Genomic DNA, 24,406 nt, shown 5'->3' with positions numbered 1-24,406 from the left:
GAATATTTTAATTTCGGTGTTTTTTATCTCCTAATTTCTAAAAAATACCCCAAGAAGTTTGACCAACCCAACATAACCCAATCTAATCTGAATTGGTCGGGCTAGGACTTAGACTGAAAATTTAAAGACCATTCCGGACTCGGGTTGAAACATTTGAAACTTGGATTAGGCTCAGGTTATGCCTCAACCCGACCCAATCTGTCCAAGTTCCACCCCTAGAGTCGGGACCAGAAAGTTTCTCATGCCAGTGATATTGTACGACATAAAACCCGGGCGGGAAAGAGACTCAACTGAGAGAGAGAGAGAGAGAGTGAAGAGAGTCAGGTATTATAATTATATATATTTGTAGGAAAAGTATTCGAGGGGCATACTGAAATGAAGCTGAGACACATATACAACAAGTTTCCCGCCAAAGCCACTCTTTTCCTCATAACCGCCACTGGAATCTCAGTAGCAGCAACAAACCCTAATTTAAGTGACAACGTCAGCGGGATCGTTCGTTCTTTTCGCGCTATTTACACGGTCCATTCAATTTCTCCTTCTTCTCACTTGCCATTTTCTGTACCTAATTCTACTGTTTCTTTTTAATTGCAGATCACCACTAATGTTGTCGATTACAAATATTCCTTACGTGGATTACCATTAGAATCTGATCAATATCACCGTAAATTATCCGAGGTAATGAGATTGCATTCAAGGATTTTAATTCACTGCTCTATATATAAAGATACTCATTATATTATAGGGATGAAATTTTAGGTTCATTTACGCTCTGCAAAGAGGCTATTGAGATTGTGTGAAACCAATAAAGGTTTCTATGTAAAAGCGGGTCAGTTTGTTGCTGCTATGCGACAGGTTCCACCAGAATACTCAACTACTCTGTCATCCTTGCAGGACAAGGTGAGAGCAGTTTTTCTCTTAATTATACTGTTAGCCGTAATTTAGGAATGCTTTACTGATATTTGTTTTACAATGCCTTAGGCGGTTCCTTGTGATTTCAAACCTATTAAAGAAGTAATAGTACGCAATCTGGGCCAGGAATTGTCAGACATGTGAGTTTTTTTTTGTTTATTTTAATTTCAAGGTCTTATGCAGCAATGTAAAATCATCGAGGACTTTTAGTTTAGTTTGTGGCTTGTCTCAATGAAAACCCTGCTTTGTAGTTTGTTGAATGTCTCATTCCTAAACATTAAGTCATTAGTTGGTTAGCACCACAAGACGTTTTGTCGGCATCTGCTTTGACTTTTGTTTCTGTTTTCTGTTTCCTATTTCTTATCATTAACTACTCAAGGGTCTTTGCATTAACATATCAGATTTTTGTCATTTGATGAGAAGCCAATTGCTGCTGCATCGATAGCTCAAGTACATCGTGCGGTCTTGAAGGATGATCAAGAAGTAGCAATTAAGGTTATACTGTTTGATGAGCAAGATGTTTATATGCATGTTTGCTTCGGTGTATACATATGCATGTGTTGTTCATAAGCATGGTATCAATATCTTATTATGTTACTGAACATTTTCCACGTGAACTGATATTGAGATACGTCTTCACGCCATGGTCTCTTTTTTGGTACTTTTGAGTCAAACTTCCACTGAGATTTTGTTAAACGCCCTACAAAATGTGATACCCATACTGTGTTTTAAAGGGAATTATTAATATCTTATTCCCTCTTAGGGATGTCATTGCGACACGGATGCTAAATTTTCATTGTAAGTACTATTGTTTCCCGAGCTTAAAATTGTGCCCAAGTGATGGCTTATGATAAATCTTGTTGGTAAATCTTGTTTGTACTTCATAAATCTTTGTTGGCTAGTTGGTAAATCTTGTTGGAGTTGAAACCACTGACCTGGATAACCTGTCAGCACCATAGGTATCTTACTTACAAGTTCTCAAATTTGATACTTGTAGCAATTATATGTAGAGTTGTAGACAATGATATTTCCCTTGTTGATTGGAGTATTGATAAAACTGCATAGTGGTACTTGATTCATTTATCGCCCACAAACTCAAGGTAATGGTTTCTTTGTTTTGTTGGGATTCACATTTTAAGACTACTGTAAGGGATTTTAGAGGAGCATCATGTTGGATCTAAGTATTCTTATTAGGTTATTAAGTATATTTTGCGTGTGGAAAACAGGTACAGTACCCTGGCTTACAGAAGCAGATGAAAATTGACATTACAACCATGGATTTCCTCTCAAACGCCATTGCTTGGGTAAAATGAATATTTATTTCTAACTGTTAGTATTTTTGAAGCATGTGGGCACTATATAAAGTTTCTGTCGACTTCTGAGTTCAAATAACAAAGGATGACTCGGAGTAGCGTTTTTTTCAAGGAAGACATAATGTTCAGTCAAAACTCTTATTTCTCTCATACTAGTTCAGAAACATTCTATTCATTTGATGATAATGATGTTGAGAACGAAGGTAATGTTCATTCCTTTCAACAGATTTTTCCTGAATACAGGTTTGGGTGGATGGTGTCAGAATTCGGAAGGACAATCTCCTTTGAACTTGGTGAGTGTTTGAGTAAATAGATGACTAGATAGATCGTACTTACTGTGTTACTTAAATGTACTTGAGGAACTTGAGAGGAAAAATAAGAACAAGTTTAATTGGGTAGTTCAACTTGAGGAATTAAAACCCTAATAACTAAACTAAATGAATATCTGCAGATTTTATTCAAGAGGCAAAGAATTCTGAGAGAACAGCAAAAGCCTTCAAACATAACAAAATGGTCAGGGTCCCGCATGTATTCTGGGTATGGTCTGTGACAAGTGTGCCATATCTTGATTTATGTTTATGTACTGAAGATATCGGGCATGATTCTTGGAGGGTCAGGTTGGGGACGCCAAGACTGAAGTTTTAAAAGGGAGAATTTGGCTGGGATGGTGCTCGGGAGGAAAAACATTTTCCTTTCTCCCACAGTTTGGTCTGCTCAAAGTCGGTACACACAGTTCACAGAACCGAAAATTAAGCAGTGGCACACACAATATTGGCTTAAATTTCTTGTCATCTTCCCAGATGTCCTAGCCGGCTAGCCTTATGTTTGAATATGAAATTTAGTGTATGAGATGTATAGGTTTATGCTCATGTATGTATCCTTCAGAAAAAGCTGATAACTGATAATAATATTCCAGGAATTAACTAGGAGTCAGGTACTGACGATGCAATTTTGCAGTGGGCATAAGGTATGGATTCTGAATTTAACTTGACAGATTAATGAGAATTCTTCTAATTATTTTGCTTACATTTGCATGTTATTAACAAGAAATTTCTCAACATTTAGGTTGATGATTTGGGTTGTCTGAAGGAGGCTGGAATAAATCCCACAAAGGTTGGTACACTTGTTAGTTACACACTAGAAAGCAATTGTTGGCTGTAAAGAGCAGAGTGCAGATAAATTTTGTACCTACAGTTTTCTAATAGTGTGCGACATATACCAGTATTGTTCAAATTAAAATCTCATTTACTATAAGCATAAAACTCTTATTCATCAGTACTGCTTCCTCCAGTTGACATGTTGAGACTTGAGAGTGAACCCAAAAGTGATGATGACATACAGGATCTTAATTAGCACATAGGATTTGTCTGGCGTGGTAATGATGCTTGGTTTTTTCTTATGTCAATACTAAGTTCCTGTTTTTTTTTCCTAGTTACATTGACATGGATACGAGTGTCTGACATGGAGAAATATAAAAACATAGGCATATCACATACAATGTGTACGTGTGTGGTCCCAACACGGGCACATAGATGCGTATCCAACACTGATTATTTTTTAAATATGGCGTGTCCATGTAACATAGTTTTTTTTTGGATATTTACTTACGGATAACTATTTGGGCAATCTTTTTGCTTGATTGCTACATGTAGGTTGCAAAAGCATTAGTGGAAGTTTTTGCAGAAATGATATTTGTCCATGGTTTTCTGCATGGAGATCCACATCCTGGTAACATATTAGTTTCTCCAGCAGGTCGTAATGGATTTTTCCTAGGTATGTTTTCGAAACAAAAAAACTGTGCCTGTGCTATACAACTTTGTTTATATATTTAATATTTACTTCATAGTATACTTGTGTTATTGTACATTTATATGCGGAATTTCTATCTTTCCCGACATTGTGAAAAGGACAAACAATAAAGATCCTCTCAAAATGCTTTTGTATCCATGGTGTATTTAATATTTAATATTATACATGGTGTATGTAGTTCTTTTGGATCATGGGATTTACAAAGAATTGAGTGAGGAATTCAGATTGGAGTATTGTCAGCTGTGGAATGCATTGATTCTTCTGGACTCCAAAAAGATAGAGATTCTTGGTGAACGATTCGGTGTCGGAAGATACTCGAGATACTTTCCTGTCATTTTTACTGGGAGAACTATTGATAGGTATTGATGCTTCTACTCTAAATAACATTCATTTTTACGCTCTCAGACTGAATTTTCAATTTTCAAAGAATGTAAGTGAGGTTGAGCAGTGGAAGCTATTCATTACCATTATATGAAATTATTTGCAGAGGTCTTTTTTATGTGCTAGAGTTATAATTTTCATGGAACTTTTTTTATTTTTTCGAAGTAAATCAGCTCTTGGAAGAGGAATGTCAGATGAAGAGAAAAAAAATCTTAAAATGGAAGTGAAATCCTTAAAGATGGAGGACATTTCTTCATTTATGGAATCCCTGCCTCCCGACTTTCTTACAATTCTACGAACAGAGTAAGAAATTTTTTCTCTTAGAGATAGTAGTCAGTGAGGATACACCTCTTAACTTGTTTTTAGTTAAGAGAAAAATTTCTTCTTCTTCTTCTCTAACTTGTTTTTCTTTTTTTTTTGGCTGCAGTGGACTATTGAGGTCTATAATAAGCAAGCTTGGTGCTCCGCAACGCATCCGCCTATTGGCCTATGCCAAATATTCTGTATATGGTCTGTGGACAAAGTCGAACCCAGAATCTGGTAAGTGATAACTAAACAGATATATTGCGAATTTGAAAGTACGCACTTAAACAAGTTGACTTGGACATAAAATGGCAACTACTTCTCATAAAATCATGTTGCCAAGTTTCTACCCCGTTTTGGGAAATATTTGGCATTTACACAAAATTATTTACTGAAGATTTTGCAAGTTAGGCCATATTATGTTCCTGAGGTCGGACTCTCGAGTTCATACTAGGTGATGCTTGATAAATAACTCGGTTTGGCCAAGTCAAAAGTCAACTTGTGAGGACTGGTAGCAAAGTGAAATTGACTGCATATACTGTCTACTCAAATTCTACAGATAAGTACGTGACCTCCAGATTCAAAAGCATTTTTAGTTATATCCAGTTGAAGTTGTTTCTTGGTAAGCCTCTAGAATTATTGTTTCTGTGTCTCCTTGAGAAGAACTGGTAATACTATTACTTAACAACTTTCTATTTGAAAATTGTCAGAATTTTTGGAGTTGACTTCTCAAATGAGAGATCTTCAATTCTTAGTGATGCATAAGTTGAAACAGTTTCTGTTTGGAGCTGTTCAGTTATTGAAAGGGGGTCACTTTCTTTCAGCTTTGTAAAACAATGGAACAGACTAGAGACGGATGCAAGATTTTGCTGCGAGGAGATAATATACATTCTGGAAAGTCTTGAATTTGATATAGAAAATGGGGGCTAAGGTATTGGTGATATGCTGCAAGGAGTTCTTGGCAGAGAAAAGCCTGGAGCAAAAGTGCTTATGTGGTTGATCAGTAGTACAAGTCTGGACAGGATTTTGCCCAGAGTAACTTCCTTTATTTTCTCCTTTTAAACTCAAGCAAGAGACATTAAGACCTCAAAAGATTTCAATTTTTTTTTATTAATTATTAGAACTAAATAGGCTTCGATGAAATTTGTGAGCAAGTATGCTATGCAGGGCCCGCTCAGTATGACACTGAAGTTCAGAGCCAAATGCATGTCAAGTACGTTAGATTAATTGGTCTTCTATATACTAGCAGAAGGCCCCTCTAGGCGAAATAAAAAAACTCGCTCCACAGTTTTGATATAATTGTGCAACTCATATATCATCTATATAAGAAAGGTATTCTCACTGATCTCTCTCTCTATAGAGTCTAGTATAACTAATGCACTGAAGTTATTTTGAGTGATTAGTTTGAGAACATTATAGGCAAAATTTGCACACTTCATACCTGTCTTCGAAAGAGCAATTTGTCAAAAATAGTTTACACTTCATAAATGTAATACTTATATTTTCTTAATGTAGCTATATTAATATAGGATTTGTTGAAAAAGTAACGAAATGCTACTTAAAGTTGTCGCAACTCAAATTCCGATTGAAATAGCTTTTCATGCACAAAAGCTACTTCAAATAACTTTCAGCTCATAGCCTCGTACACAAGTTGGAGCAGCTTCTCCCCCACTTGAATTTACTCCTTCACATTTATATTCTTCAATAAATATCGATAAATCTAGAATTAGATAAAGGAACAATATATATAATTCCCAGATAGTAATTACTAAATATTCAACATAGAGTGCGGGACGATATATGAAAACTTATGCGCCTTCGACCAAAAACTAAAATGTGACCACTTCTATCAATGAAGGATAGCAGCTTGACAATCTCAAACATAAAGGGTCATCGGTTTCTTAGCAAGCGCCAGTGGACTTTTTCTGCTCAACAAGCTTCTTCCAATAGTTAGCGACCTCCTCTGTGTTATTTCTTAGTGTCTTCGTCACAACACGCCCATCTGCATGGGTACCATTTCTTTCATCAACAACAGAAGTAATGTTGGCAGCTCTAGTTGAGATCATGCTGGGATATTTGTCAACGTCCTTCAAGACCTTTTCAATATCTGCTAAAAGTCTTTCTGCTAAACTACAGCTGAAGTCCTCCCTAATAACCACTCGAAGGACTGCAATGTGTTCAGCATCTGCTGGCATGGTGTATGCTGGTACTATCCAACCGAACTTCCTCAGATTATCGGCTATTTCAAAGACGGTATGCTGGCTGCTATCCTTTAAAGTGAAAGCCACAAGTGGGACACCTATATCCTTGGACACAATCGTGAATCGACCCATTTTCTCTAGACCTTGTTTCAGCACCTTGGCATTTTCCATGCAGTTCTCCATGATACTTTTGTACCCCTGCACCAGATCAAGAACAATTGATGAAATGTATTGAAAATGTAACATTATAAGTTGTACTAAATAAATAAAATATACAAGACAAGCATGCAAAGAGTAATAAGTATTACCTCAAATCCCAGTCGAAGGAACTGATAATACTGTGCGATTATTTGATTCGAACCTGCCATAGGAAAGGAACACCGACAACTTATTATTCATGCGGTCTACCATATGAAAATAAAATACACATTAATATGGTGTGATGCTGATGATGTAGTACTGGCACAAAATACTCTTCACTACAGAAGTACAAAAAGTACCTTTAGAGAAGTTGAGGGTGAAAGTGGGTTGATCAGCTCCAAGATAGTTGATGTGGAAGATGAGATCTTCCGGTAAGTCTCCTTTGGTCCTCCAAACGACCCATCCCACACCAGCATATACGAGACCGTACTTGTGGCCACTTACATTGATGCTCTTCACCAGTGGCAGGCGGAAATCCCACTCAAGGTCTGGGTAAAGGAAGGGAGCTATAAATCCTCCACTGGCAGCATCAACATGAATCGGTGTATCCCAACCAGTCTCCTTGTTCTTCCTGACAAGAAGATCATTTAGAAGCTTGACATCTTCAAACTCACCTGTCAGGGTTGAGCCCAGAATGGCTGCTACACATATGGTATTCTCATCTACCATCTCTACTGCTTTCACAGGATCCATTATGTAATATCCCTCTCTCAATTTGACCACCTTAAGGTCGACTTCAAAGTATCTAGCGAATTTCTCCCAGCAAACCTGTATAACAAATAATACAAGATCATCCAGAGAACGTTGGATCTATACTCTGATTCATGACATCCAAATTCAATCAGTTATGTTCATTTCTTATATTGAAGCTTCCCAATCTGGTACTTATAAATGTCCGTAATAGGAAAGCTACGACCTATGTAGGACAATGTATCGACTTCTGACATGAGTGTAAAAGAGGGTTACCAACATACAACAATATACTTATATAGATCTGATGCACAAACCAGACTGAGGTGTGTCAAGTGTCAACTTGTAAAAAACTAGGAGAACAACGTAACACGGTGCCTGGCAGAAACACTTACAAAGTAAATTCCATAAACAATTCAAAAGAACAAAGAGCAAGTCCAATTGTTCAATGAGAGTGATACCTGAACGTTAGCACCAGTGACGATATTGGGCTTGTCACAAGGTTTGCCCTCAGCTTTCCTTTTGTTTTGCCACTTCCTCTTGAATGCTAATCCAGCCAACATTATAGCCTCTGAGGATCCTACTGTTCCTACCCCGAGCGCTGTCTCATCTTTCCCAACCGGAGCATTAAATAGATGTGCTATCATATTTACGCATCGATTCTGCCAAATAGACATTTTTGTGACAGTTAATTATTTCCTTTTGTTTCTAGTCCACGATTAACACAGTGTTCGAACCAGTATATCAGGTTATTGGCAATAATAAGTCATGTTTTAAAATTTTCCTTGCCATTGGACACATAAGATAGATTCTCAAATCTTTGAACCACAGTCCTTAAATTTTGCTGTTTCCTTACCATTTCTAATAAGTTGTGTTTGTCATAAGTCTGAACTATGGAAGTGTAGAATGTAGTTACCTGGAACTCAGTGGTGACAGGGTACTCATCCATATCAACGTAGTTCTTGTTAATGGAAGCCAACATGAGTTTCTCACACTCTGGTTCCATCCATGTTGTCACAAACGACGCCAAATTAAGCCTTGGATTTCCATCCAACATCAACTCATCACTTATGATCTGATATGCCGCTTCTTTTGGTATCGAATTCTCCGGCATCTTGTACCTAACAAAATGACGAAACAGAAAACATGTACGTATCTTAGTATGTATAAGACTTGCATGTGATTGTTTGCCAAGGACAAGAAATGGAACTAGTTAGTTACCTTGGTAGAGACTCAAGAACATATCTTGAAGCGAAAGTGCAGTGTAGAGATGTGGATTCTGATGCTGTTGTAGACAACACCATTTTTCTTTTCTTTTCTTGATGTTTTTGTTGTTGTTAGTTAACAAGTGGATCAAGGAATTTATATGTTTATAGTTAAGAGTGTGACAAAGGAATGAGTACAATTGTTCCCTTATTAATTGATGCAACGTGGTGGATAAGTAGCATGACACATGTTGTAAGCACAGTTGTTACCGACCTCATGTTTGCTAAATAATGGATGAGATGGTCGAAATTAGAGTCCAGCTGCGGACTGAGAATGTGACACCAGTACATGGAGAGTTGGAGACAGACGTCGGTCGACTTGGTAGTTGAATGACGTGTGGGGTTAATAACGATCCCTACTACACAGATAATTTATAATATGAATGACGTGTGTTAGGTTCGACCAAAAATCCAAATTTTATATTGCAAACACGCAGTTTCGCAAAAATAGAAATTTGTAGAAAAATAGACATGGGGCGGTTTTCTCTCTCTTTTTTCCGTGTGTTAGGTTTGGCCAAAATCTAAACTTTATCGAAACAACACGCCCCTCAAACAAAAATAGACATGTCGTCGAACAACTTCCGTGACTTCCAAAGACAAGGGCATGGGCGCACCTTGGGTTTAGCCCAATCTGAACGCACGCGCACATTTTCATGCAGAACTGATTTCTCTTCTTCATTTTCATGTGAAGGATAACTCCAACAACATGATCAGTAGTTTGAAATTCCGATTAACATACTAGAAAATTAGGAAGCCTGAAAGTTTGACCGGTATGCTGTATGCACTTATAGCACAGAATGAACGTGAAAAATATAAGCGTTCCTCACCGAAACAGGGACCTGTCTTTAATAAGCGTTCTACTAACAAAATGGTTTCATATCATTTATTTCTATTTACATTGCCAAGCTATAACATGAATTTCCAAATCTTTATTCGACTGAATAATACAAGGATTTTTATTTTTATTATTTTTTTATCGGCAGTAAAACATATGCATTACCCAAATGGAACGCTCTAAAAATATTAAAATACACAGATCTACTTGCTTTCTTTAGAACATCTTCCCAACACCATCCTTTCGAGGAACGGATTCAGCAATATCCATTCTACGCCAATTTGCCATCATTGGTGTTATTTGTTCGGTTTTCTCATAGAGCCCAAGAAGACCACCGGTGTGTATAAATAGCACTTTTCTTCCTTCCCACATTGCTGGATTGTCATTCATGTCCTTCAACAAGCGGAAGGCTGCCTTGCCACTAAAGAAAGTAAAACAAAAGCAAAATTTGATGATGTCCAAAAAGATAATTTCAGTCTCAAAGATAAATCAGTCAATCGGCCTAATAGAGACTCAATCAGAGTGTCCCCTACTCCCCTTTTAATATTGCAACCTACGCAACAATTCATAATGTGGTTAGTCTCTCCTCTACCACAAGCAACGCTCCTTACAGCTTCATTAGTGAGTTTAGGTGATTTACTGCCCAAACATTAACTACAAGCAACATTAGTGATAGACTTGGACTAAGTGTTGATGGAGTGGCACTGCACAATTTCCATTATACATTATGGCTTATATACGCTTCTAGTCGACCCAATTATCGTCATCCCACTACCGTAAACACTAAGACAAAAGGTAACAACTCAAACAAGTTAATGGAGTGCACCTGTAAACTGGGTCAAGAACAATCCCTGTTGCTGCAGCAATTTCTTTTACAAATTCGAGCTCCTTAATAGTGTTCATGGCATAGCCCAGACCCTTTGCCTGCGGAGAAAAAGGAAAGTTAGATAAAAGTCATAAAGCAAAAACCTTTCTTCGGTCTTCACACATTTAGCAAAATAGAACATGCAAGTCAATGATACTTACATCTTGAATGTCAACAATATCGTGTGAGCTAACACCTGCGTTCAGTCCATCAAGTAGACCTTGAACATATTTATAGAAGTAATTGGGGTCATCACAAACAGAGAACGCATGAATCTGTATGACCAAGATCTCAATATCAAAGTGCTTTCTCAATTACAAACTTGGTAGACAGAACTATATAATAGCACATACTTTTGCCTTCAACTTACTGAGCCATGATCCCAGGGAAAGACCAGCAACGGTTCCTCCGCTAGAAATAACATAGGAAAGACACACATGGTTTAGATTATCACCACAAACATATACAAGAATGGATTGCGGAGAAACGACCTTACATTCTAGTTGCTCCAACCACTAGAGTACTTAAACGAGTTGTATGCTTCAATGATTCTGCGATTACAAACACCAGGATCTAGTCCTCTTGCAGGGATAGAATATTAAAAGCTCCACTAGACCGAATCCGTTTTTACAGTATAAACATTTGGAGCTTGTGAAGTACAACAAGTGTGTCGTAACATACTAACATGGTCAGGTCTATTTGAATCTATTCTTGTGTCTTTCGGGTGCGGTTTTCCCTTATTACTTTAAAGGCTGATTTGGAATTTTCTATCACTTTATTACCAGCTATAACCACCAAAATTGTTCTACTTAAGGGGCCCAAAAAAGTTTAAGAGGGAAACTTCAATTTCACTCTATTTTAAAGGATGATGATGATTCTAATCTGAAGGATCATAACCATGTAAATATTTCCAGGATTTTACACATGCATGTGATGTGCTAACCATGATATCAAAATGAGAAACATTAAATAGAGACAGATAGCGGGGGGAGGGGGTTGGAATCCAGTTGTATAAAGAAGAAAACCTTCCGCAGGCAACAACAATATCCTGGAATTCTATGCTAGTGCAACGTGAAGTTGTTCTTCAATCTCCCTCACTGCTTCTATGTACCCCCTGCATAAGGTGATAAGTTTGACATACTTTTCAAAACCAAAAACTGGGGAAAAGGAAAAATAGGGGGAAATATGTGAATATGAATATAAAAATAATCAACCGCTTCTTACCAAGTTCCTAGAGAGTTAGATCCACCAACTGGAATGACATAAGGTCTTTTTCCTTCCCTTATTAATCTCTCCTTTAGCAAATTAGTAAGCACCTGCAAAGAAAAGGATGATACCTTTTCAACTGTTCAAAAAGGAAAGAAGTCTAGTAATGCTGGACAAGGAAGACCAGATAGCAATAGTAATGGCATGGAGCAACAGTTCTGCCAGGTCCGGCCTAGTTGGTCCAAAACTCCAAAATGATTTACCTTAGATTGTAACTAAACAACAACAAAAATTCAATCAACATTTAATTGAACCTTTTGCAAAGGTATTTCCTTTTTCCTTTTTCAATTTCCAAATTATGGACTTTAGGGTCTTGAAGACTGTTAGATCCTCACGTATAGACTCAGATGGAAATGGTATCCAAACATACATTTCAATTTTTGCATGTAAAGGATGCACTTTCAGATGTAAAAAAAGCATTGGAACATGTTGCAAAGAGACAAACCTCACTCCCAGTATTGGCATACTCTTCCTTTGACACAAGATCAACATGAGCTCCCACTAAACGCTCAACAAGGAGGTTTCCAGTCAATCCAGGATCATTATCAACTAAAATCTGCGAAAAAAAAACGAAAAGAAAAGATGTGAACCAACTTAGCCATAAGTCACAATGAAAAATACATGAAATGTAAACGGAAAATACCTTTGAGGTGCGTAGTATAAGATAGCAATCAAGATTCAAGTACTTTGCAGCTACAGCGGTTGCACGGCAGTGATTGCTTTGGATGCCACCTATGGTTATAATACAGTCTGCACCCTGTGCAACAGCCTCTGCCATCAAGAACTCCAGTTTTCTAACTTTGTTACCACTCAATTGCATCCCTGAAAGATCATCACGCTGCATAACTCAAGATTCTTCTGTCAGCGTAACCCAAAAACAATGATCAGCACTCTTTAACACTTTAATAAATTAAGTAGATAGTTCATAGATGCATGGTGTCCACACTACCTTAATCCACAATTCCACATTTTTCGGCAAATTTGGAAGATTCCATCTGTGGATAGGTGTAGGCACCTGAAAACATTTTTTTCAAAACAAATACCAAAATCTCCGATATGAAAATTTGAATAAGAAAAAAAGCTTGCACTTACATGAGCAAGAGAGAAGACATGAGAAGGAATAGGATGAAGATGTTGAGCCCATGAGGGTGGACTGTAAGGCTTCTGAGTTAAGAAACCAAAGGTCTGTTCTGGGCCATTGTGTTTTGACATTGGAGAATAATAAAACAGGTTTCTTTGAGAGAGGTGATGTTTGTTTACAATTTTGATTCCGATGAAGAAACTTGTGTTTGGGCGGAGAAACAGAGTAGGAGGCACTGAACCTGTCAACTTCAGCATTTCGATTTAATCTTAAACTAATTTCTGTCTTTAACCATGGTTTAGTTATCACGAAATTAGGCCAAAATCTGTATGTATTCAAGTTTTCGGCCTATTAGTATAGTGGGCTTGGCCAGCATCAGTTGCCGGATTCAAACAACAGGGATTACGGCACAAAGACAAAGCCCAACAATAGTTTCACAATAAGTCTTGGACAAAACCCAATAAGTTTGGGCGATCGTAGATCGTAGTTCGTAGATTGGATTTGACTGATAATTAGGATTTGAGTGATAATTACAGTTGAATCAAACTTAACCCTGGCGTTGGTGTTAAGTTGATTGTATGCCTTTTGAGGGTGTTTTTGTTGATAGTTAGCTGGGGGCGTCACTATTGCTTATAGCTAGCCTTTTGGGGCATCACTATGGTTGATAGCTAGTCTTTTAGGAGCGTCACTATGATTGATAGTTAGCCTTTTGGGGGCGTCACTATAGTTGATAGCTAGTCTTTTAGGGGTATCACTATAGTTGATAGCTAGTCTTTTGTGGCGTCATTATAGTTGAATCAAACTTAACCCTGACATTGGTGTTAAGTTGATTGTACGCCTTTTGAGGGCGTTTTTGTTAATAGTTAGCTTTTTGGGGGCGTCACTATGGTTGATGGTTAGCCTTTTGGGGAGTCTATATGGTTGATAGCTAGCATTTTGGGGTGTCACTACGGTTGATAACTAGCATTTTGGGGGCGTCACTATAGTTTAATCAAGCTTAACCCTGGCATTGGTGTTAAGTTGATTGTACGCCTTTTGGGGGTGTCACTATGGTTGATAGCTAGCCTTTTGGGGGCGTTACTATGGTTGTTTTCCGTTGAGAGTCCTTGATTGCGATTTGACTTCGTAGTGCGTGGTTCGAAATTGATCCTTAGTAGGGCATCAAACTGATTGGTTGATAGCTAGCCTTTTGGGGGCGCTATTGTTGTCGTAGATGCCATTTGAGTTGGCTGATTAGTAAGCCTTTTAGGGACGTTACTATGATTGTAGATGCCAATTTGGTTGGCTGATAGTAAGCCTTTTTGGGGCATTACTATGATTAATCGTTAATCTTGAGCTGGCATGCTTCTCGCTAACCCCCAGTTCGTAGTAAAACAACCCTTTGTGAGTGTTAATGTTGTTTAGCCCCAGTGTTGGTGCTTGGTTGACATGGTTAGATAGCAATAACTTGTCCCAATTCAGAGATTGCTATGGTTAGCCCCCAGCTTGGTTAGCTTGCAATAAACTGCAAGGGAGTGAGCTTCCATTTTGCAATTCGAGCGACTCATTGGTTTGTAGTATATGCAAACTGTCGAGGAGGGAACAACGTGCTTTGAATCGTTATATTTGATTCGGGAACACTTGGATGCTTCTCGGTTTGGAATTGTTGATTTCTTGATTCGATAAAGTATTGTTTCCCCTTGATTTGTTATTTCAATTGATGATGGATATGCTGGCAACTTTTTGAGGGTGGTATAACTCCATGGCGAGCGAGCTTTTTTAGATTGATTGACATCATCGACGCGAGCTTTGCGGTGTGGTCAGTCTGGGACGACCTGAAATATTGATGTTTGTTAAAGCTCCAGTGCTAATGACAACCTGGGTACAAGCTGAACTGACAGTGATTGTGTTCGAGTTGCATTGATAGTTGGAATATTGGTTGCTTATTCCAGGTTGTAGACCTGCTTTGACCTGACTTGAAGATGACTTGATCCGGGACGACTGACCGAGGAAGACTGGAAATGAGAACGACTGATCGAGAGAATGAAATCGATCCGAGGATGACCTGACTTGAGGACGAGCTGCGCTAAGGACGAGCTGAGCTGAGGATGAGTTGACTTGAGGACGAGCTGAGCTGAGGATGAGCTGACTTGAGGACGACCTGACTTGAGGATGACTTGATGTGAGCTTGAGCTGACTTGAGGATAAGCTGACTTAAGGACGACCTGACTTGAGGACGACCTGAGCTGAGGATGACCTGATCTGAGGATGAGATGATCTAAAAATGAGCTAACCTGAGGATGAGCTAATCTAAGGATGAGCTGACTTAAGAATGACCTGAGCTGAGGATGACTTGATCTAAGGATGAGATGAGCTGATCTTTAGCTAATTATAGTAAGTTTGGATGTGTTTTGGTATTTTGGCTATAATTTTGCCTACAGTTGTCAGAATTACGTGTGTAAGCCCAATTCAAAAAGATCTAGGCGGCGCGAACGCTGTCACCATCTAGATTGCTCCATGGTGGCCATTTTCGAGGTCAAAATCCATTGTTTTCCCCTCCAAATGAACCTTTTTATGTTTTTGTCCAACCTGAGCTGATGATGCGCTGATCTAATGGACGACCTAGATGAGGATGACCTAGAGGAGGACGACCTGAGCTGAGGATAGTCTGACTTGATGATGTGCTGATCTGATGGATGGCCTGGCTGAGGGATGACTTGCCTTGATGATGTGCTGATCTGATGGATGACCTAGTTAAGGACGACCTGAGCTGATGGACGACCTGGCGGAGGTTTTTGCATGAGATATGACTGAGATTTTGATATAACTCTGTGATGAGTTGTGCTGGTGTGCTGCTTGAGATTGGTTGAACCAACACCTTAGTTGACCTGGTAAGGAGCGACATGTAAGCAAGATTCTTTGATCTGTATTGTCACCGATTCCTGGATCTATATTGAAGAAGACTGGATCTGGTGGTAGTTGCAGCCCTCGGGTTGGTACTGGATCGACTATAAGTGATATGTAAATATGAATTATATCTTTACAACATATAAGTGTGCACAGATTATCCAAATTGATCCAAAGTTTAAAGATTAGTATAAATGAAATATAGTTGAATGTATACTTATCTCTTAGAACGCTGACTTTTCACTTGCTGCCATTGATAGTTGAATGGAAGAATGCTGACTGTTCTTTCATGGTGGTTTTACCAACAATAGTTTCACAACAAGTCTGAGACCGAACTGAATTTCCGCTGGGTTGACGTTATTATATGTAAATTTACTTTACACAGTTTTCTTTATCTATATCTATACTAGGGTATGCCCGTGTCTACGGCCCGCGAGACCTCGACACGCCTGCGGCACTACCCCGACAATTCATCGCGCCTTTGTCGCAAGGCGTACATGCATTTTAGGCGAAAAATATTCGGCGCAAGACCAGCGAAACAACTCAATTTATAAGTCCATCCGCAAGGCTATCCCAATTACCCACTATCTATAAGCCCAAATCAATTGGAGGCCTAACAGTTTATAGGCTAGCCCAACAATTTACAATTTATAAGTCTAGCCGCAATTGTTGACTTTTGGTTGATTTTTGGACACATCCCATAGTATTGATTACACTTAACAAAATTACACAAACTCTCCAAACACTTGGATATGCCATGTCACAACTTACTAAAAGACAATGACAACCACTGGATGGAGGTCTTGCGGCCCCACACCATTGCTTTTTATTATATAGATAAATTAAAAATTTTATAATATGTTTTGCAATTGAAGAAGTCTGTCAAAATATATTTATTGATGTCTGCCCGTGTTTTTGTCCTAAATCTGTTACTAAAATTCAGGGTGGAATGTGAGAAAAAATTTGGTAAATTACTTAGTTCCAACTATTTGCTTCGCCTTCAAGTTATATCTCGATCGATTTGAACACTTTGAACACGTACATATTACTATATATATTAGTAAACCAGAACAAACCAAATCAGTGTTATGTCTCCATTATATCTATTCTATGTAGTTGAGTATTTATTAATGTGGGTACCAATTACATTATAAGTGTGCAGACCCAGAGATTACTCATCTATCTGTTGTAGATGACTTGCTAGTATTTATGTATGGGGACATCAGCACAACACAAAGCCTAAAGAATTCTTTGCACAAATTTAAAACATGTTCGGGACTCGAAGTGAATGAAGGGTAAATCTCTATCTTCTTTGATGGGGTATCTGATGTGTGTGAACATATTGTTGGAATCTCTTGTGTATTTCTAAATACTAGTGTGTGTGTGTGCAAAGTGGAGGAGATCAACAAAGAGTGTTCTCTTCACTTTAATGCATAGTAGATAGTCCCACATTGGTTATCCACCACATCGGGTGGTTCGGTTGACTGGGCTTACCGCTGCTGGGTAGTGGTTTGGACCAATTGCCTAAACTTGTTTTGCTTTTTTCTTCGAGCAGAAGTTTCGTGTTCTATTAGGAGTTGGTCTCTTCCCTTATCCGCTTAGGAGACCGACCTAACCTCTATAAATAGGATCGTGAGTCCATAGAGGGATGAACTTCAACAGATCGTAAATCCATCTCGAGAAACGAAAACCATAATTTGCCCTATTCTTCTTCTCTTCTTCTTGTCGCCGCCGAGAGAGAGTTATATTGTCGCTCTAGAGGGTAGTCCGTTTCTAGTGCAAAGTCGTCGCTGTTAACCATTGAATCTCGCGGAGGAAGACGCCACCGCCGCCTTTCTCGCACCATGGAAGAGGCTTAAATCTTTCCTTAAGCGACGTGACTAATAATCCGCCTTGGTTATTCCTGCCATCGTTGTCCTTGTTTCTTCATTGCTACTGTTCCTTCTGTTCTACTTTAGTTGCTGTCTTCATACAACTATTCTAACAATCTTAAGGAAAGAATTTTTTCGTAGTAGAACAAAGGAGAGTGATTTAATAGGGCAATTAAAAGATAAGTCTTTTACTTTGAGTTATTGTTTGTGTTATTGGGTTATGACTTTAGAAATTTTCTAATAATTTCGTTTTTGTTAGGGAAACCAATTAAAGATTGAATATTTATTGATCTTTTGTGGTTTATCAAACCCTATATGGTTGTAGACATTTCTCCTATGTTTGTGGGAGTCAAATATGAGATTTCTATCAAGAAAAACGTCAAAGTTCGTCTTTTTGACTGCTGCGTCACTCGTTACGTAAACTGCTATAACTTTCAGCTCAGAACTCAGTTTTGTAATCCGCTTCTTGGGTTGGAAAGCTGATTCAAAGAGCTTTCCAGTGGTATAAGGCTTGATACCCAATTCGTCCTGAGCTGGTTCAGAGTTACAGTTCTTTTGAACTGTTTTTCTGGAAGGAAGAAAATATGGCAATCCGGTTTTTCAATCGGTTAGGTATCGTATTCTTTCACTATTTGCAATTCTTTTGGTTTAATTATATGGTGATATTCTTGCCTTGAGTTGCATGCTAGTTTTCTCTTAGGAGGAAAATCCCTAAGCCTAAACTTCTTTAATAATTTAGTCAACAAATTATACGTGTTTCTCACTAAGATATTAATTGGTTTGACTAGAAGTAGTTTGATATTAATTTTCTTTGTACATATGTAGATGTATGTAGATGGTCTAAGAGAGACCTTAAGATAGTTAATATCAACCACACTCAAATTTTGGATAGTAATTATAATGTATTCAATGCATAATTGCTTACCTCTATTGAGTGTACGTGTTGTTAGACGATGGTTATAATTGTACTGTTGTGAAAATATATGTTAGATGAAGTAACTTGTAGCTTATATCCAATATAGCATATGTTAAAGTTGTGTAGCATGCTAGTTTTGGATATTAATCATTGTGGATTTACTTTAAACTTGATGATAGTTTATTGGTAAATTTTTTATAGTTTAAGACATTAATGGGTTGAGCCATTAGATGTTGTGGTAGTATTTGAGGTCTTGTTGATAGGGTATCCTATCTTGCTTGAGCTCATGTAAAAAGAGGAGGTGGAGTCCTCAGTTGTTTTGCATATTCAGTGGCTAGATTTGCTTAAATATCGTATAATTTTTGTTGTGAGGGGTACAGTTAAAATTTAATTTTTCTGAACCTATGATATGATATTTACCATGTTTGGCATGAATGCATTATTTAACATTGGCATGAAGCTTAACCATGTCATATATTATTAAGTAATGAGCATCGTTGTCTACGAGAGGAAACAATATGGGAAACAATCAATATCATCGATCTTAAACCTAATTTAGTCAAGGAGATGTAAGGTAATGAATTGTCTTCTTAGACAATATCCTCCAGTGACTATTTTAGACAAGGAGATGTAACGCTTGTAGATTGTCTTATTAGGCATTATCCTCCTATGACTATGAATAAATAGCCAAGGTGATGTACAAGTGCGTGGATTGTCTCCCTATGACAGTTGGAATGTTGAATGATGAAAATAAGGATGATAATGATATTATCTCGGGTAAAACCCTTTTCATCTAATTCTTCTATTTTTTAAGATTCATTAGAATCTTTTGTGGATTTCCTTTCATATAGATAACATTAACATAATATGACTATGTTTAATATGATCCAGAATCATAGACTTGAGTAAAGTATATTCTTGTCATAAGAGTGCATTTTATTGTTGTTGTTTTTTTTAGTGTTTGTAGCGGTATAATGTGTCTTGCATGTAAGTTTGATTAGGTTGAGTAACTATTGAACTGTGGGGGTGATGACCCATATGCATAACACTATTTTACCATAGTTCATCTCACAAGATAATTGGAAAGACACTAAACTACAAAGTATGGAAAGGTCTTGGGCCTATCCAAAAATGCTTCAAAATGTGGGGGGTGTCTTGCCAAGGCTATTGTGAATGAATCTAAAAGAAATATATATATATATTTTTTTTGAGACCTAGAACTATCTAGTAGATGTTCATTGGTGAAACTCATAATAGTGATGTTTGTTTTAGTTGTCATGCGTGATAACAATCTTATAGATACCACACTATTATTGAATGTCTTATATGCTACTTTTATTTCGAGGATGTGCTTTATGTAAAATTGGCATAGAGTGGTTGGATGTTCATAATGAACTACGTAAGAGGATCCCATAATTTCTGAATAAGAAATTTTGAAGACTATCAGTGAGTATATCCACCATTTACGGTGATAATGTTTATATGTTTCTTGAGGAAGATTCATTAACCTATAAGGAAGTTGTTTGTCTATGAGAAGTATCATTTTTGAAGGATACAACTCCTCTAAACTGGACTCTTGATTTATTGGGGGATCTATAGGTTGAATTGGATCTTCAAGAGAAAACTAAAACGTGATAGTTGTATTGCAAAATACAATGCTAATAATAATAGCCAAGAGGTTTCAATCAGAGACAAGATTTATACTATTTTGAAACCTTGCTCATATAACTAGAATTTCTTCTACAGAATTCTAAAGACTCTAGTTGAGTAGTTGCGGAACTACAATACCAAGTAGTACCGTGATGAGTCAAGGTATACAATTTAGTTAAATCTTTGTATAGGTTGATTCAAACGCCTATATAAATGGTATGAGCAATTCAACAACATATTAGTGTCATATGGATGTCAAAGTACCGTTGTTGATAAAGGTGTGTCTTTTCTTTAGAGTAAAGCAAGACATATGTGTTAATCTCTTTGTTTAGATGATTTAATATCATGAAGTGCTAGCATTGAGAATATGTATGAGACAGAGAATTTATTTGAAACACATAATAAACCGCCATTGAAAATGATAGTTTATTATGTTGTTAAACTCATTTCTCAGAATCGCTATATTCAGGTTGTCAAGATGTTGGCGTTTGAATATGGTTGAGCCCACAAATACATTTTAAACCGGACCGAATTTGGATGGTATAGGGAATTTCGGCACTTCTGAAATTGAATGACCGTGAATATAGGAATTAAAACTCATGTTGGTCTCATTATGTTGTTATAGCACTTAGTAGAAATATTTTTCATTGAAAAGTATGGGTATTATGATAGTAAGCATGTGTTAATACCTTTTGTGGAAAATATCCATCTTATGAAAAATAATCTCCTTTAAAGTTTTCTCATACTAAATATGTCAATATCATTGGTAGCCAATTGTACTTGATGGATAATGTATGTGAGACATGACATTGCCTACATTAATGGCATACTGAACTGATAACCCATTGTGTCCTTATAAGGAACTTTGATGTATATTATCAGATTATCCAAGTACTATAGCAGAGCCATTGATTATGGACTGATATTTAGTAGATTTCCATCATTGTTAGAAGGGTAATATGTTATAAACTGGATCCAATAATGTTTATGTGTTTACCTTTAGTGGAAATTGAGTGTCTTGGATATCATCCAAGCTAATCGCCTTAGAAAAGGCATGTGATGATGCTGAGTGGGTTAGCAACCTCTTGGCAAATCTTCCCATTGGCTCTAAACAACCTCCTGATGTGTATATGCTTTGCAACTGTCTCATTGCAATAGCTAAGACATGTTATCTTATGTGCAATGGGAAAAGAATACATGTAAGTTGAGATATAACTTAATCAAGCAGCTGCTAGAGATTATGTTAGGTTGGACTTAGTTTGGCCACATGTCTAACCGCACCACTTCTTTGGAGGCAAGTGGTTATACGCCGAGGGGATGGGACTTTTGCCTTAGATAGAGGGCTTACAATCGACGCAAACCCCACCCATGTGATTGGAGATCCCATGAATTAGGTTCAAAGGGGAAAACAAGTCACCTCGCCGCCTGGTATGCTATTGTCTTTCTTTGAGACGCCCCACCCTACGACTAGATAGCATTTTTGTATACTTTGTATAACTTGAATTGCAATGAGAAAGGATGAGTTATTTTACTCTTATTGGAATCCATAGTCCATTTTTTATGAGGTAGTGTATTTTAACCGCAATGTACACTTGATGGATATCCACCTACGTGAATGTAGAACTGGTCGGTTCTTATGAGTATTCGTGCAAGTACTCTAGAGCATTCATGGAACACAAAAAAACCATAAGGACCAAAAAAAAAAGCACACCACCGCTACGCACGCATATAATGAAAGAGCAATGTGGGTGCATGTCCTCTATTTTACTACAAGGGAATGTTGGTTCAAAGATTTTTTAATCCACCACTTTCACGTATTATAAGACATGTTACCCTATGACTGGCTCAAGCATGAAAAGCACCAGTATCTTATGCATTGTTTTTTCGATTCTCTCTGGCATTTCGTTAACCCATTTCTTTTGTAATATCCTATTCCAAAATAGTGGAGGACTATTAGTATTTTGAAATAGTGGGGGATTGTTGGAATCTCTTGTGTATTTCTAAATACTAGTGTGTGTGTGCAAAGTGGAGGAGATCAACAAAGAGTGTTCTCTTCACTTTAATGCATAGTAGATAGTCCCACATTGGTTATCCACCACATCGGGTAGGGTTCGGGCTTGGGCTTGAGCTTACTGTTGTGGGTAGTGGTTTGACCAATTGCCTAAACTTGTTTTGCTTTTTTCTCGAACAGCAAGTTTCGGTGTTCTATTAGGAGTTGGTCTCTCTTCCTTATCTGCTTAGGAGACCGGACCTAACCTCTATAAATAGGATCAGGAGTCCATAGAGGGATGAACTTCAACAGATCGAAATCCATCTCGAGAAAACAAAACCATAATCGCCCTATTATTCTTCTTTCTTACTACTATCACCTTGAGAGAGTTATATTTGTCGCTTCTAGAGGGTAGTATGTTTTAGTGCAAAGTCAGTCATTGTTAACCATTGAATCCTGTGAGGAAGACGCCATCGCTGCTTTTGCTTTCGCACCATGAAAGGGGCGAAATCTTTCCTTAAGGACAGCCTAATCCGCGTCTTGGTTATTCCCAGTTACTCCTGTCCTTGTTTCTTCATTGCTACTGTTCCTTCTGTTCTACTTTAGTTGCTGTCTTCATACAACTATTCTAACACATATTAGATGTATAGTGCAATTCCAATAGAGGGGTTCTTCCAGTAAAATATCTCGGTATACCGCTGATCACCACTAGACTCTCTTATTTGGATCGTGCCCCTTTAATTAGTAAGGTAGCATCTAGAGTTGAAAGCTGGAAAGGTAAGTTTTTATCATATATATGCTGGAAGGCTACAATTGATTAAATCTATACTTAACAGCTTGAGCATCTACTGAATGACATCTTTTATGCTGCCTGTAAAGACCATCGAGGATATTAATACAATATGCAGGAACTTCTTATGGAGTGGGCTAGACTGTGAAACTTCTCATGCTTTAATCAATTGATCCAATGTATGCTTTCCTTATGAGGAAGGGGGTTTGGGGATAAGAGAGCTGGAAGCTATGAACCACACTGCAAATTGAAGCAATTGTAGCACTTGATAAGCAACAAGGATATCTTATGGGTTCATTGGAGGATTAGAAAACACTTGGTGAAACAAAAAGACCTATGGCATATGAACATACCAAGTGACTACTCATGGAGCTGGAGGAACCTATTGAAGGAAAGGAATAAGGCATCATACATAACCTTGCATCATATAGGCGACGGGCTTAATTAACACAAGGTTCTGGCTAGACCTGTGGCACCCAGCAGGCATCTTGAAGGAGCAGTTCACTCAAGCATCCATGCATGTGTCCACTGTAGGTATGAATGCTACAGTTTCGAACTTTATAACTAACTGATGGCAAATGGCATGTCCCACACCATACCTGATATTGTGAATCAAATGGAACAAGTTAGATGTTCAAATAGGAGAAGAAGCAGGTAAGATTGTGTCGACAACATCTCTAACAGGGGAGTTTGTGCATAAAGACACCCATCGATCATTGTATAAGGCAGTCAAAGGTTCCAGTTAATTGGCATCAATGGGTTTGGTTCTCCAACAGAATACCACGACATTCTTTCATCACATGGATGGCCTTGAACCGTGGTTTGAAAACTCTAACGAAGTTGGTGCGATGGGGAACTGTTCGGAATGATATATACTTTCTTTGTTGGAGAGAACCAGAGGATGATCGAGGAGCACTTGTTTCATGGGTGTTATTACTCGAAGTCAGTATGGAGTATAGTGACCAAAATGGCTGGGTATGACATAACAAGAGCAACTTCATGGCATGAAGTTTTAGATTGGATCAATAAAGGACAAGACATCAGGCAAGGGGGTAAAGAAGGATGCACTACAGCTGATCGTAAATTGGTTATTTTATTGGATATGGGAAGAGAGAAATACTAGGATATTTGAAAATAAATAATGCACTGAACCACAGCTTGCATGTGTTAATCTTCAAGGA

The 24,406-nt window shown here is 37.8% G+C and overlaps 3 protein-coding genes across 3 annotated transcripts; 1 reads left to right on the top strand and 2 right to left on the bottom strand.

The window, feature by feature from the left end:
- The first annotated feature begins 276 nt into the window (after positions 1–276).
- On the top strand, positions 277–5,861 carry LOC147521223 (Protein kinase superfamily protein). Its single transcript, XM_086599162.1, has 16 exons — positions 277–522; positions 595–678; positions 760–900; positions 982–1,052; positions 1,314–1,407; positions 2,139–2,216; positions 2,452–2,518; positions 2,677–2,762; positions 3,142–3,192; positions 3,291–3,338; positions 3,878–3,998; positions 4,213–4,393; positions 4,581–4,718; positions 4,843–4,955; positions 5,278–5,340; positions 5,429–5,861. The coding sequence occupies exons 1-16, from the start codon at positions 376–378 to the stop codon at positions 5,548–5,550; spliced, it is 1,605 nt and encodes a 534-aa protein (XP_086455288.1). The 5' UTR covers positions 277–375; the 3' UTR covers positions 5,551–5,861.
- A 583-nt stretch (positions 5,862–6,444) lies between these two features.
- On the bottom strand, positions 6,445–9,237 carry LOC147521222 (glutamate decarboxylase 4-like). The gene is made up of 6 exons (XM_086599209.1): positions 9,032–9,237; positions 8,727–8,931; positions 8,272–8,472; positions 7,420–7,888; positions 7,228–7,280; positions 6,445–7,117 (listed from the first exon to the last, which is right to left on the bottom strand). The coding sequence occupies exons 1-6, from the start codon at positions 9,112–9,114 to the stop codon at positions 6,620–6,622; spliced, it is 1,509 nt and encodes a 502-aa protein (XP_086455335.1). The 5' UTR covers positions 9,115–9,237; the 3' UTR covers positions 6,445–6,619.
- A 747-nt stretch (positions 9,238–9,984) lies between these two features.
- LOC147521221 (bifunctional D-cysteine desulfhydrase/1-aminocyclopropane-1-carboxylate deaminase, mitochondrial-like) lies at positions 9,985–13,420 on the bottom strand. The gene is given in 11 exon segments (XM_086599062.1): positions 9,985–10,331; positions 10,737–10,834; positions 10,937–11,050; positions 11,129–11,186; positions 11,801–11,849; positions 11,852–11,889; positions 12,000–12,091; positions 12,487–12,597; positions 12,685–12,879; positions 12,991–13,056; positions 13,134–13,420. Coding segments are annotated over 11 exon segments (1,272 nt in total). The 5' UTR covers positions 13,380–13,420; the 3' UTR covers positions 9,985–10,126.
- Between the last annotated feature and the right edge of the window lie 10,986 nt (positions 13,421–24,406).

This window comes from Coptis chinensis, chromosome 1 (genome assembly GCF_015680905.1).
Source record: "Coptis chinensis isolate HL-2020 chromosome 1, ASM1568090v1, whole genome shotgun sequence".
In the NCBI taxonomy this organism is placed as follows: Eukaryota; Viridiplantae; Streptophyta; class Magnoliopsida; order Ranunculales; family Ranunculaceae; genus Coptis; species Coptis chinensis.
The sequence above is the reverse complement of the archived record's forward strand: the minus strand, read 5'-3'. Positions and strand labels throughout refer to the sequence as shown.